Source organism: Artibeus jamaicensis, unplaced genomic scaffold (assembly GCF_021234435.1).
Source record: "Artibeus jamaicensis isolate MK-2021 breed Jamaican fruit bat unplaced genomic scaffold, CSHL_Jam_final contig_387, whole genome shotgun sequence".
Classification (NCBI taxonomy): Eukaryota; Metazoa; Chordata; class Mammalia; order Chiroptera; family Phyllostomidae; genus Artibeus; species Artibeus jamaicensis.
The window spans coordinates 21,000,015-21,015,768 of NW_026521812.1; the positions used below are offsets into that span (position 1 = coordinate 21,000,015).

Sequence of the window (15,754 nt, forward strand, 5' to 3'; positions counted from 1 at the left end):
AAAAACACAGAAACTAAGCAAACAACTAGAACAGAAACAGGATCAGAGAAATGGAGATCACATGGAGGGTGTTCAGTGGGGAGGGGCTGGGGAAGAAAGGGGGTAGAAAGGTACAGGGAATAAGAAGCATAAATTGGTAGACACAAAATTGACATGGGAAGGTTAAGAATAGTATAGGAAACAGAGAAGTCAAAGAACTTATAGTACAACCCGTGGACATGAACTAAGGAGGGGGAATGCTGGAGGGTTGGGGGTGCAGGGCAGAGAGGGGTTAAAGGGGGAAATATTGGAAAAACTAATAGCATAATCAATGAAACATACTTAAAAAAAGAAATGGGGATTCAGGGAGAGGGAGAAGAGGGATAACTAGATGAAGCAAAGGGTACTTTTAGGTCAGTAAAGCTATTCATTATGATACTGTAAAGGTACATACACAATGCATTTATCAAAACTAAAGAACTACCATTCAATACAAAGCGTGAATGCTAATATTTTTAAAATGTGATTTTTCCTTCATACTAAATAAAAATGTTGAGGCCCTGGCTGGCATAGCTCAGTGGATTGAGCGTGGGCCTGCAAACCAGAGTATCGCGGTTCAATTCCCAGTCAGGGCACATGCCTGGGTTGCAGGCCAGTTCCCAGCAGGGAATGCATGAGAGGCAACCATACATTGATATTTCTCTCCCACTCTTCCTCCTTCCCTTCCCCTCTCTCGACAAATAAATAAATAAAATATTTTTTTAAATGTTGACATTAAAACTAAAAAAAAAAAACCCAACCCCACAATCCAATTTAAAAATGGGTGAAGGACCTGAACAGACACTTCTCCAAACAGGACAGACAGATGGCCAATAGACATGTGAAAATTAGAGAAATGCAAATTAAAATCACAATGAGATAGCATCTCACACCTGTCAGAGTGGCCATCATCAATACAACACACACCAAGTGCTGGTGAGGATGTGGAATAAAGGGAACCCCCAGGAACTGCTGGTGGGAACGTAGACCTCTGTAGCCACTGTGGAAAACAGTGTGACATTACCTCAAAAAATTAAAAACAGAACTGCCTTATTACCCAGTGCTTCCACTCCTGGGAACATATCCAAAGGAACCTGAGAAACTAATTCGAAAGAATATATGCATCCCTACATTCACTGCGGCATCATTTACAATAGCCAACATTTGGAAGCAGTCCAAATGCCCATCAGTAGGCGAGTGAACAAAAAAGCTGGTACATTTGTATAATGGAATACTACTCGCCGTAAAAAGGAAAGCTTACCTTTTACAACAGGATGGATGAACCTGGAGAATATTATGCTAAGAAAAATAAGCCAGTCTCTTAAGACAAGTACCATATGATTTCACTTACACGTGGAAACCAACCAGGAAAATAGAAACAGACTCATAGATACAGAGGACACACTGATAGGTGTCAGAGGGGAGGTAACTAGGGTGGCTGGGTGAAAGAGATAAAGGGATTATGCAAAAAACAAAAACAAACTCATAGACACAGAAAACAGTATGGTGATTACCAGAGGGTGGAGGGTGGATACAAGAGAGTAAAGGGGGCACAAATGGTGATGGAAGGAGACTTGACTGAGGGTGGTGAACACACAATGCAATATACAGGTGATGTGTTAACTGTACACCTGAAACCTATATAATTTTACTAACCAATGTCACCACAGTAAGTTAAATAAAAGGTTTAATAAAGAAAATTTCAGGAAATAAACTATAATGGGCAAAACAGAGCCAGAGGCACTGAACTGTGGAACAGACTGAAAGCTGTGAGAGGGAGGAGGCCAGTGGGGTCTGGATGAGAGAGGGTGAAGGGATTTAGTCGAAGAACATATATGATGGACCCATGGACATGGACAATAGTATGGGGATTGACTATGGAAGTGGGGAGCTGCCTGGGTGGAGGGGGGCCAAAAGGGGAAAAATCGGGACAATTGTAACAGCATAAACACCAAAACACTGAAAAGAAGAAAATTTCAAAATAAGCTGTTTGGCTTACTTCTGCTTAATGTGCAAACAAACACAAAGGCCCTTTGTGTGACCTAAATTTAACTGCCTCATACCCTAAAGTGTCCTGTGTCTTAAATTCTACCCACTCCCCCTCTATTAAAACTTCCTTTCTGTCAGAGAAGGGGGTAAGACTCCACTTAGTGGCAGAATCTCTTGAAATAATCAATAGTTAGGTAATATGTCTATGAGCAGGTAGTAAACATCTCTATTAGAGACCTATGTTTTATGACACAAAGCTTAAAATCTCAAATTAATCTCCAACTAGTAGAATTTCAGGCAAAATAACTGAAAAGTAAAAAATAGAAGCCAGATTGTAGGTATGTGTTGGAGATGGGGACAGCTTTCCAGGTAGGTCATACTGAGTCATACTTTCTTTGGACCATTTCTACTTTTCAAGGCTTCCTTTTTTTATCTAAAGCTTTGAACTCAGAAATTTTCTGAGATACCAAAGGCTGTTCTGGACATCCTTCCTCATTCACCCAGCCAATGAGATGGGGGACTTTGCAGGTTGGGTGTACATAAGTATATCTTGGAGAAAAAAAAATGTCTCTAGTAAGAGGCTTACTTTCAACCTAATAATAGTACACTACTGTTCATAATACATATGATTTACACTTCAGGTATATTATTATTATTGTATAAAAACACAATAAAATCTTGTAAGAAACTGTGAAATAACTGATGCTCAATAATTCTCTTTAAATAAACAGATTACAATAAAACTAGCTATTGGCTAAGTTTCATCAATCTTTTTTAATTCTCTTTGATTTTTTCTCCCGGTCTTCTTCTGTTATCCTTTCTGCAGGTCGCTTCTTCAACCCCTTCATTTTTCTGGTTTGTAGTTTGCTCAAGTCTTGCTTCTGCATATGAATCCTTCCGTAAGTTGTACCAAAGGTATCATGGGAGATATTTTTCTTCTTCTTTGGCTATGAAACAGAATATATCTATTTAATGGTCTCTACTATGCTGAACTGATATAAAATCTAATGTACGACCACACCAACAATTTCCCTTAGTGAGCCCCTCCGCTCAATGCTGTAGGTCTGCAGTCCCACTGACCTTCTCGAATTCAAATGTACACACAAACCATTTGCAGATCTTGTTAAAATGCAGATTCTAATTCAGTAGGTCTAGGGTGGGACCTGAGATTCAGTATTTCTAGCAATTCCCAAATAAACTGTCAGAGCCCACTTTGATATGCCACACAATAGACTACACAAGCCTTTAACATGTGCTGAGAGAATTTCCTGTGTTTGGCTTAAAGAATTGTGACTATCGTATCTTTATTGGCATTCCAAAGATGCCATCTCTACGTGTCCTTTAAAACCATTCAAAAGTCAAAACACATTTTATGCAAGCACAGATTATACATCCTGTGCTCTAAATCCCCAGTCTTCACAATGCCCAAAACAATTCTCCTTTTTCCTGAAAACTGGCATTCTTGGCTACCAGAAAGCCTCAGCCACACTTGATGCCTGGTTTCTACAGCCTTTTACTTTTCCTTTATGACTGGCTTATTTGCTTCCTTCTCCTTTTCTTGAAAGTCTAATTTTATCTACTGCATTTACCTCTTTAGGTATGTCCTTTAATGTATGCCTTTTTGAAAAGAGTGAGATATACAATCCACAAGTTATGTACCTTTAGGGCTTTTGGCATTTTCATGGATAACTTATAAAGGTCATCTGATGCCAGATGTGTCCTCCTCAGAACCAGATCCAGTGAGGGTCCCATCTCTTCTAATTCAATCCGTGGTGTCCGACAGCCAGATTTTTTCAGCAGCAGCCTTTGCCAAACAAGAAAAGAAATGTTACTTTGACTTTGATAAACATCCTGTTCCCACCAAATATTTTTGTCCAATTACAGTTCCATAAAATGACAAAATCTTTAGAAAGGCTAAGCCTCTTAACTACTTCATACATTTTGGCCAAATATATTTTTGATTTGCACATTTTTTAAATAAACAAAGAGTGGCCCTCAATGGTGTGGTTTGGTGGATTGAGTGCTGGCCTATGAACCAAAGAGTTGTGGTTCAATTCAGTCAGGGCACATGCCTGGGTTGCAGGCTGAGTCCCCAGTTGGGGGCATGTGAGAGGCAACTGATTGATTCAATGTTTCTCTTCCTCTCTTTCTCCTTCCCTTTCCCTGTCTAAAAATAAAATAAATAAAATCTTTTTTAAAAAGTATACAATATTGTTGGGAAGCACCAAGTGAGATAGACAATTCTTATAAGAAATGGTCTTGAATTCAGGGTACTTCCAGCCAAGATGGTGGCGTAGGTGGAAACACTGTGCCTCCTCGCATAACCAGAATTAAAGACAACAAAGATTTAAAACAAAAACACAACCAGAACAGACAGAAAATTAAACTGTATGAAGCCGGGCAACCATTCAACCAGACTGGTAAGAGGGGCGGAGTCAGCAGCTGGCAGAGAGGGATTGTGGCAGGAAAAGGTGATGGCTGCCAGACCAGGGCGTGCAGGTGGGCGAGCAGGTGGTGTGGGGCTAGAAGACCCCGGGCAAGGGGAGGAAAGGAGCAGAGCACGCAAAGTGGTTGGCTGACCACGGTCACACATTCATACACAGATAGTTTATCTGCCTAGTTAGGCAAAAACAGGCAGTGAGACAGACCACGCAAACCAGGGCCCGAGCCCCGGGAGATAAAGCCTAAAAACATCGACGGAAAAGGTGCTGGGAGAGATGCCCAGCCTCACAGGAGAGTTCACTGGAGAGACCCACAGGCTCCTAGAACGTACACAAGCCCATCCACCCGAGAACCAGCACCAGAAGGGCCCAATTTGCTTGTGGGAAGCAGCAGAGAAGACTAAAATCTAAGAGAGAGAGGAACAAGCACCATTGTTCCCTTTCTGACCCCACCGCCACATACAGTGTCACAACCCAGCAACTGGGTTGCCCCACCTTGGTGAACACCTAAGGCTCTACCACTCATACGTAACAGGTGCAACCTGACCAAAAATGGCTCAATCAGAAGAACAAATCAAAGCCACAGAGCCAATACTTTTAAGCAACCAAGAGATAGCCAACCTGCAAGATGCACAGTTCAAAACACTGGTGACAAGGATGCTCATAGAAATGATTGATTTTGCTCACAAATTAGGTGAAAAAAATGAAGGCTACACACTAAGTGAAATGAAGCAAAATACACAGGGAACCAATAGTGATGGGAAGAAAACTGGGACTCAAATCAATAGAGTGGACCAGAAGGAAGAAAGAAAACCAAACAGAAAAGAGTAAGAAACAGAAATTCAAAAAAAATAAGGAGAGGCTTAGGAACCTCCAGGACATCTTTAAACGTTCCAACATCCAAATTATAGGAGTACCAGAAGGGGAAGAGGAAGAGCAACAAGTGGAAAACTTATTTGAACAAATAATAAAGGAGAACTTCCCCAATCTGGCAAAGGAAATACCCTTCCAGGAAATCCAGGAAGCTCAGAGAGTCCCAAAGAAGTTGGATCCAAGAAGGAACACACCAAGGCACATCATCATTACATTAGCCAAGATTAAAATGAAGCAGAGAATCCTAGAAGCAGCAAGAGATAAGGAAGGGGACAGTCACCTACAAAGGAGTTCCCATCAGACTGTCAGCTGATTTCTCAAAAGAGACCTTACAGGCAAGAAGGGGATGGAAAGAAGTATTCCAAGTCATGAAATGCAAGGACCTACAACCAAGATTGCTCTATCCAGCAAAGCTTTCATTTAGAAGGGCAGAGAAAGTGCTTCTCAGGTAAGGTCAAGTTCAAGGAGTTCATCATCACCAAGCCCTTATTATATGAAATGTTAAAAGGACTTACCTAAGAAAAAGAAGATAAAAAAATATGAACAGTGAAAGGACAGCAAACTCACAGTTACTAATAACCACACCTAAAACAAAAGCAAACTAAGCAGACAGCTAGAACAGGAGCGGAGCCACAGAAATGGAGATCACATAGATGGTTAGCAACAGGGGAGTGGAAGGAGGTGAGGGGGGAGAAGGTACAGAGAATGTAGCATTAATGGTGGGGAGTAAATAGACAGGGGGAGGGCAAAGAGTAGTGTGGGAAATGTAGAAGCTCAAGAACTTATGACACATGGACATGAACTAAAGGGGGGGAATGTGGGTGGGAGGGGGTGCGCAGGGTGGAGGGGAACGGGCGGGGGAAATGGGACAGCTGTAATGACATAATCAATAAAATAGATATATTTTTAAATGGTCTTTTTTATTAAAAATTTTGTTTATTTTTTTCAGAGAGAAGGGAAGGGAGGGAGAAAGAGGGAGAGAAACATCAATGTGTGACTGCCTCTCATGCCCCCCCCCCCCCACTGGGGACCTGGCCCAAAACCCAGGCATGTGCCCTGAGTGGGAATCAAACTGGCGACCCCTTGGTTCGCAGGCTGGCACTCAATCCACTGAGCCACACTAGCCAGGGCAAAAATGGAATCTTTTGATCTGACTTCATTTTACATAAGATAAAATAATTTTAAAAAAATTTTATTTATCTGTAGAGGGGAAGGGAAGGAGAGAGGGAGAGAAATATCAATGTATGGTTGACTCTTATGCATCCCCTGCTGAGAACTGGCCTGCAACCCCGGCATGTGCCCTAACTGGGAACTGAACCGCAATCCTTTGGTTTGCAGGCCCATGCTCAATCCACTGATCTACACCAGCCAGGGCAAGATGAAATAATTTTAACTGGGCATTTAAAGCATTATGTTTAAACAACTAATACATTCTTTTTTCTCTAAGGTGCATTTAGAATCAACTTTTCTCCGTAGCACGTACATTTACTGATCTCTATAGATTATAATGAACCTTTTAAATCTTAATATATCCACAACTTTCTGGATACCATTTTTCCAAACAGCTCTGGATCTGGAAACATAAGGGGAATAGTGGGGAGGCAGGGAGATCAACAAATTCTTCTGATGAGTGATACCACAAAAACAGCTGAAAGACCTTAAGATAATCTTAGCTGACTCAATTTGTTACAGTGGCCAGATCTCCACATTAAAAAAAAAAAAAAAAAAGAATTGACTGAATAACGATGTTTATACAAGGTCAGCCTTTTCACACAAAAACTGGAGTGTGAGATGTGAGAGAGGCAACAGGTGGTGATATGAAAGAAAAAAAGAAGAGCAAAGCCCAGTAAGCAATACCCAAGGCAGAGGCAAACAATGGGAAGAAGTGCATCTGCAAAAGCCAATTATCAGCTCTTTGGGCCTTAAGTGCATCACATGCAGATGGCCAGCCAATACAGTCCACGCACAGGAGATGCATTTACTGGCTGCAGGAAGAGTCACGGAGATAAATATGTTGTACAATAATTTATACCCAACCGAACAAGGAGAAAAAAAAAGGAAAGGAAAAAAACCCCACCAGCCTAGGATATATAAAGATGTTAAAACAAAAAAAGAAAAGACTATACTAACATTAAAAGATAAATGAGTATTAGCATGGAACTTGAAGGGAGCAAGCACAGGGTAAAGAGCCTAAAAGAGAGTCCTTAGGCAGCCACTCCCTTTATGCGGTTCCAGGAGAGAGAGAACACCTGTCTCAGGCTCAATGAGGGGGAAGTATTTTTAGAAGTTAGAGTTGGCTGGCTCAGGGCATGTTCACAAAGAACTAATCTGAAGCATACAGGGGCAGTGATCATTGGACGGTCATATCACACACTGTTCTGCATTTGCACCCACATTTTCAGTGCCTCCAAATTAACCATATTTATAATGCTGAACATATCAAGATTAGGGTCTTGATGAACAACACATCAAGAAAAAATGTGTTCAGTTGGCTACTTAAGAAATCAGGGAAATTACACATAAGATTTCAACGAAAAAGTTTTCTACTGCTTAAAATGCTTACTTCCAACTAAGTGGAAACCTCGCCGATCCAGGACAGTGCATGTGTGCCTAACAGATTCAAACCAGCCAGGCACCGCTAGAGGCGGCAAAATTGCTCTAAAGCACCTTTTTATTTATAGAAGGGTCCTCCTAGCAAAGTAATCCCAGTGGTATACAGAATTAAGATGGTTTCTGAATAACCACATATGCTGCTATTTGTCGAAGAACTAAGTTAGTGTGCCACCCTGTCTATGTACACGACTGATCTCAATCACTTCATATTTACTGACATCAAATTGATAAGAAGCAGAAGGAAGTGTTTAGTCTTCAGTTTCCTGCACATGGTTTCTGGTGACAGGCCTATCATCCCTTCTCTTTATCAAGCTTCTAATATGTAGAATCTAAAATTACCTCTCATTAATCTTTAAAAAAATCTGTTCACTTTATCAGAAGAAATATATTAATAGAGAATTTATCATTTTTATGATCATGCTATGAAAAACAAAGACTACTGTTAACTCATCAAAACCATTCCCTTCACCTTTATCCCATTATACACACTGCAATTCTGTTTTTAGATGATACATTGATGTTTCTCTCCCTCTCTCCTTCCGAAGATAAATAAATAAAATATTTTTAAAAAAAAAGATTTTATTTATTTACTTTTAGGGGGGATGGGAATGAGAAAGAAAGGGAAAGAAACATGCAAGACATAAATCGATTGGTTACCTCTTGCACGCACCTCCCCCCCTTCCCCGGTGGGGACCTGGCCTGCAACCCAGGCATGTGTCCTGACTAGGAACAGAACTGGCAACCTTTTGATTTGCAGGCTGGCGCTCAAGCCACTGAGCCACACCAGCCAGGGCTACACTGCAACTGTTTTGAAAAAGATACGGTGGTAGCCCTGGCTGGTATAGCTTAGTGGAATGAACAGGGGCTTGCAAACCAAAGAGTTGCTGGTACAGTTCTCAGGTCAGGGCACATGCCTGGGTTGTGGGCCATGTCCCCAGTTGGGGGTACTTGAGGGGCAACCACACATGGCTATTTCTCTCCCTCTTTCTCCTTCCCTTCCTCTCTCTCTAAAAGATAAATAAATAAAATCCTTAAAAAATGCTAACAGTAGTGCTGCCCCCTTATGCATGGTTTCATTATCCAGTTTCAGTTACTGAAAGTAACATTAATGTTAGAAAAATATTAAATGGAAATTCCAGACATAAACTATTCACAAGTTTTAAATTGTATACTGTTCTTAGTAGCATGAAGAGAACATGCACTGTCTCGTTCCGTCAGGCCCCGGACGTGAACCATCGCCTTGCCCAGCGTGCACATCTGTACAAGCTTCCTGACCGTCACACAGCAGCCGTCTCAGTCATCGGATCCACTGCAGTACACAGGTACTGCAGTGCTCGTGTTCAGGTTGCCCTTACTTTACTTAATAATGGCCCCAAAGTGCAAAAGTGATGATGCTGAGAACTCAGATATGCCATCAAGTGCTTCCTTTAAGTGAAAAGGTTAAAGTTCTCAATTTAATAAGAGAAGAAAACTCTCATATGGCAAGTAAGGGATGGCTACAAGTGACACACCACACCATTTCCTGCAAGTAAGGGATGGCTACCAATTCGGGAATAGGTTTGGACTGAAAATATAAAAATTACTAGAGGCTGCATCTGCTGCTGAAGAAAATGACAAGCTGAAGAAGTTGATTAGGGTTCGGTATTATCCTTGGTTTCAGGCACCTTCTGGAGGTGGGGGGTCTTAGAACACATGCCCCAGGGATAAGGTCACGCCAATGGCACTACTGCACAGAAGAAGCTTTCCACACTGAGCCGCTGGCTTTCAGGTTGCCCTGTCATGACACAGCTCAAAGTAAACATCAGTCTGAATTAGATCTTCAAAGGAAGGCCGTTTGTCCAAGTCCATGTACTCTCTAGGAAAGTGTGGGCTCTGTCAACTCAAAAGGCACAACTGCAGCATGTCATAAGCTATTTAAGAAAAACAAACTCAGCTTGCTACAATTTCTATTGTGGTGGGGGCAGGGGTAGTAAGTAGATCTAGGCTGAAGAATAAGGATAAAATGAATCTAGGCACTAAGTCTTCTTATTCCTGTCAGACTGTTTTTTAGACTCAGGGTTTTGAGATTCGCTTTGGCAGCCTAAGTCTTGTGGCCTGGTGCTCTAAGTCTAGTCAAGGAAAACAAGGAGAGCTTGCATCAGATAGGGTCAAGACTGCAGTAGTGTTCTAAGCTCAGAGGGAGTGCAGTGGTGGACGCTGGGGCCCTGGAAAAGCAGGGATTTGGACAGAGGTGAGCAAGGAACACACTTGAGGACCACCACAGGGGGCTGCGCCACTGCTGGTTGGCAAACTCACCAAACTTCTGGCCCAACATAATTCCAAGTTTGAGCTCTGTAACGGTTACACTAAAATACTAGCCATGGGGATTAATAAAAACATGCTAAGAAAGGCACTTACTTATAGCTTCGAAAATAAATCTTCCCATTCAGTGCAGTGAAGTGCAAGACATACTCTAAACCAGCCAGGCGGATATTTGATACCGTGGGGCCTCTGAAAAAATCTAAAAGCACACACATTAGATTGTTAAAAGTAATCCCTGAAAAATGCCTGATTGCTCCATCCCACCCCTCTGCTAATCTCATGACTGTATTTCTCTGTTTAGCTTACTAAGCCATTTTATTTTTATTATTATTATAATCCTCACCCAAGGAAACGTTTTATTGATTTTTAGAGCAAGAGGAAAAGAGGGGAGAGAAAGAAACACTGATTGCTTACCTCCCACATGCGCCCTGACCAGGGATCGAGCTTGCAACCTTTTGGTTTGTGGGGAACACGCTCTAACCAGCTGAGCCACCTGCTAGGGCTACTAAGCCATTTTAATTTTTCAGTTTTGAAGTTCTCCCTCTAAGCCAATGCTCAGCATAGAAGTGTGTCATATTTATCATGGATATCAACTATCAAGGCATAAAATTTTAATCTATAAAACAGGTAGGTTAAGATGGCAAATTTCTATAAAAGTGGATGCTGAAACATTGACTAGTAAATCAAACAAGACTGTTCTATGGTGGAGGCCAAACAAAGAAAGAAATTCTACCAAGAAATCTCAATTGTTAAAGGCAAGAAAAAACCAAGATCAGTGATTAGGCTGATTTTCCCAGACTGATACAATCATACCACTGGTGGCACATGAGATGATCTCAAATTATAAAAAGGCAGATATAACTTACTATATATTATTTATTTTATTATACATCATTTTCCACTCATAGTAGAGACATAAAAGTTCCTTTTAAAAAGGAGAGTTACTTTAAAGGAAAATCCCCAGTGAATGCCACCATGGACGCCAACTGCATGGACTTGGCTAAAGCTACGAAGGCCACGTATGAATGAAGAAGTTTGGTCCCTTCATTTTGCTGCTAAGAGCACTGAACCCCGAGGAGGATAAATGGAAACACACAAATAACACTGAGTAAGAAAAGCACATGTAAGTTTATCTAACTGGAGTCTCACACATGTTGGTGGACACGTGCAATTGGACAACCTCATGCATCGGTTTGGCAGTTTCTTGAAATGTTGAACATGCACTAGTCAAATGACTCAACCACTATGTTCCTAGAAATGAAAACATGTGTCCTCACAAAAATCTGTATGTGAATGTTTATACCAGGTCTATTGATAACAGTCAAAAAGCTGGAATCAACCTAAACATCTATCAACAGATGAAGGAATAAACAAATTATGGAACAGCTATAAACGGAATACTGCTTGGCAATAAAAAGAAGTAACTATGGATACACAGAGCAACATGGATGAACCTAAAAACAATTGGGTAAAGAAGATGGGCCAAGAAAAGTACACACTATAAAATTCCATTTATCTAAAATTCTAGAAAACGCAAACTGACCTATGACAGAAAGCAGATCACCATTTGCTTAGAACAGAGAAACAGGAATGACTGCAAAGGGGGGCGGGGAAGTTCTGGGAGCTGACGGAAAAGTTCCGTGTCTCGTCTGCAGTGGTGTTTGCACAGGGGTACATGTCAAAATCCTTCAAATTTTTAAACTGTAAATGCGTGCCTGGCTGTAAATTACACCTCCAAAGTTGTTTAAAAATAATTTAAAATGAAATAATTTGAAGTAATCTCTAAAAATTGACAACAAAATGAAATGAACACGTGTTCTGAGCTGCAGGTATAATCACACAGAAAAGATCTTTCAAGTGACTTCAAAACACTCTTCCCAACAAGGGGTATCATAGATAAACACAACTGTAAAACAAGTGAACACCAAAAGCACTCGCCCGCACTCAACAGTCACAGAACCAGTGGTAATAGTGGTACTTTATGCTGAGAGTATGTGTGTACAGCACAGTATTAATTACCTGCACAATTATGCTGAAGTCACTGAGAACCTGGATTGTTGTCATGGATGAAAGAAGGTACTTCAGTGAGATCAATGAAAGATGGTTTTGTACTAAATTTGAGTTAGAAGTTTTGGTGTGAACTCAGGATGTATTTTATCTCAACAAATAAACAAATTTCATAGTTCTGTCCACTAAAAGAGCCTAGAAACAATGATTAACCCAGAAACAACCCATAACACCCTGATTTTTAAAGTAATTTCTCATTAAACAAACAAACAACCCCCCCCCCCCAACCAGGGCACCCTGATTGGTGTGAATCAGTGGGCTGGGCGTCATCCCAAAGACCGAAAGATAACCAGTTCGATTCCCAGTCAGCGCACATGCCTCGGGTGTGGGCCAGGTCCCTGGCTGGGGGCATGCAAGAGACAACCAACAGATGTTTCTCTTGCTCATTGATGTTTATCTCCCTTTCTCCCTGACTAACCCCCTCTTTAAAAATAAATGAAATCTTAAACAAACAAGGTTCCTTAGGGAAAAAGCTGATCCGGGGGTTAGGGCAATAAAAGAACAAGAGGAGTTTGAAACATCAGAGGGGGGATGTGATGATGGATGACCCTGAACCTTGGACACTGCCACAAAGGCTCACCCTAAAATGAGCAGAAATGATGGCTTGGGCACAATGGAAATGAGTACAGGAATAAGGAATTCCAGTTAAATAGGACTAAGGAGATGGAAAAGGTAGAAGATAAATTATTGGTTGTAGTCAGAAAGAAAGCCCCAGTTTGGACATTTTTCCAATGGCTCAATTCTAAGTAAAAATAAGATCTGAAATATTAATACTATGTCCCAAATACATTGGGAAAAGGGCCAGGGGATCTGAGAGAATAAATCAAACCCTGATTCTACCACTTACAGCTCTTCATCCACAACATGGGAATAATATTACCATAATAAACTGAATGATTGTGTTCCCCAAAATTCATAGGTTAAAGCCCTAGCCCCTGGTGCGGCTGTATTTGGAGATGGGGCCTCTGAGGAATGAAGGTTAAATGACGTATGTCATAAGGGTGAGGCCCTAATCTCACAGCATCGATGTCCTTATAAGAAGAGATACCAGAAAACCGACATCTTCTTTCCTCTGACTCCCTCCCTCCCCTGAACACAGATAGAGAAAAAGCTATGTGAGCACATGGCAAGATGCCAGCCAGCAAGACAGTTCTTACCAGAAACTTTGATCTTGGACTTCTGGCCACCAGAATGGTGAGAAATATATTTCTACTACTTAAGCCTGCCAGTCTATGGTATTTTGTTGTGGCAGCCAAGCACATGTGAATACAATGACCCCTGTAGCACTGTAGAAAGGATTAAATTTAATGAATTACCTGACCTAATACATGGCAGTTATTTTCATTATTACCCGTATTTCAAGTAGAGTAAGAGTTAGGAAATAAGAAAGGTTAAAAAAATTAAAAGAATGACAACTGATTAGGTATGACCACTGATATAAAGGCAATGAGGAAAAAGAAACCCAGTTAGGTAGTTAAATTTAAGGCAGGCCTTAAAGAAACCTTAATAAAACTGACCTATTTGATTTACTGTCATATTTATATACACAGAATAGTCATATAAAAAAGTAACCATAAAAATTAGGACTGCCTTGGGCCAGGTGGTTCAGCTGGTTAGACTGTTGTCCAGGACATCAAAAGGCTGCGGGTTCTTTCAATCCCTGGTCAGAGCACAGACCTAGGTTGTGGTTCAATTCTGGTTGGGGCTTATGCAGGGAGCAACTGAATGATATTTCTCATGTCAGTGTTTCTCTCTAAAAAAAATAAACTTAAAAAAATAAAATAAAATACTTAGGATGGCTCTTTCCAGGTGGCACTGAGCCGTAAGCATCTCTCAGGACAACTGGCACAAGTACCATGAGACCAGGGGCAAGCGAAGGCTCCACAAAAAGCAAAACTATAAGCCGGGAGGCCCTGCTGCCAACACTAAGATTGGCCCCTGCTGCACAGAGTCTGGTTCAGGGAGGCAACAAAAAGTACCACGTCCTGAGGCTGGACATGGGCAACTTCTCCTGGGGCCCTGAGTGTTTTATGTGCAAAACAAGGATTATTGACATTGTGTACAACACATCCAACGATGAACTGGTCCACACCAAGGCCCTAGTAAAGAACTGCACCGTGCTGACTGACAGCACACGGGACCGACAGTGGTAAGAGTCCCTCTGGGCCACAAGAAGGGGCCAGGCTAACTCCTGAGGAGCAAAAGATCCTAAAAAAATGATCGAAGAAATTTCACGTGAAATAGGATGAAAGGAAAAAGAATGCCCCAAAACAGCAGCCTCCTCCAGGAGCGGTTCCAGCAGGGAAAGCGTCATGCGCGCATCGCTTCAGGGCCAGGCCAGCGTGGCTCTGCAGATGGCTGAGTTCAAGGGCAAAGCACTACAGTTCTATCTGAGAAAATCAAGGCTCGGAAAGGCAAATAAACCCTCCTCCCCCCATCTTAGTCATGTAATAAATGTGCTTCTTGTTAAAAAAAAGTAGGATGAACTGAATATAAGAATAGGTATTTACTAGTTTTCCATCAAGTAGGACCCACTAAGATTAACCACCAAACTATGTGTTTAAGAAAGCAAAGCAAGGGTCACTGGTTCGGTTCCCAGTCAGGGCATATGCCTGAGTTGCAGGCCACGTCCCCAGTAGGGGACACATGAAAGGCAACCACACATTGATGTTTCTCTTCCAGTCTTTCTCCTTCCCTTCCTTTCTCTCTAAAAAATAATTAAATAAAATATTTAAAAAAAAAAAAGAAAGCAAAGCAGAAGCAAAATTCACAATGAACAAAATGGGTACCTGATGTGAAAATACTGAAGAAGTTAACTTTTCTTTCTGGCCTATTGTGCACACACACACCCCTTCCTAAAGGAAGAAAGCCCTTGATAAAATTCCCTTTCTCTCTGCTCTACTGTATTTCATTTGAACACAACACAAGCTGCCTTACTTCACATCTGTATTAAAATCTCAACTTCCCTTGGTACCCAACGACCTCGCTCCATTTCTCTACTCTGCTATCTTCTTTCCCCAGATTCCTTTATGGTTTCACTCCCTCCCTCTCAACACTGCAATATGTGGTTATCCCTAACATCCAGTAGAAGCACAAAACACCTTAAAAAAATTTTTTTTGGTCACTCTCTTTCATGTATTATTTTTTTTAATTCATTAGAAATACAGGTTAAGCGCCCTGGCTGGTATGGTTCAATGGGTTGAGCACTGGCCTGTAAACCAAAGTGTCGCCAGTTCCATTCCCAGTCAGGGCATATGCCTGGGTTGTGGGCCAGGTCCCCAGCAGGGGGTGTGCAAGAGGCAACCACACACTGACTGACATTTCTTGCCCTCTCTTTCTCCCTTCTTGCCCCTCTCTCTAAACATAAATAAGTAAAATCTTTTAAAAAAAATACAGGTAAGAACCTGTAGCAAAGACTCTGCAAGCAAATTGTTCACTACTGGACAATAGGG

At 41.4% G+C, this 15,754-nt stretch overlaps 1 protein-coding gene across 1 annotated transcript in view; it reads right to left on the reverse strand.

Annotated features, from left to right (window-relative positions):
• Window positions 1-1,688: 1,688 nt before the first annotated feature.
• Window positions 1,689-15,754, reverse strand: part of RPF2 (ribosome production factor 2 homolog) — a 36,404-nt gene continuing 22,338 nt past the window's right edge. The window contains exons 8-10 of the mRNA XM_037159055.2: window positions 10,332-10,434; window positions 3,667-3,811; window positions 1,689-2,954 (exon numbers count right to left, since the gene is read on the reverse strand). Coding sequence (XP_037014950.2) covers window positions 2,772-2,954; window positions 3,667-3,811; window positions 10,332-10,434 — 431 coding nt within the window. The 3' untranslated portion in view covers window positions 1,689-2,771. The remainder of the gene's footprint in view (window positions 2,955-3,666; window positions 3,812-10,331; window positions 10,435-15,754) is intronic.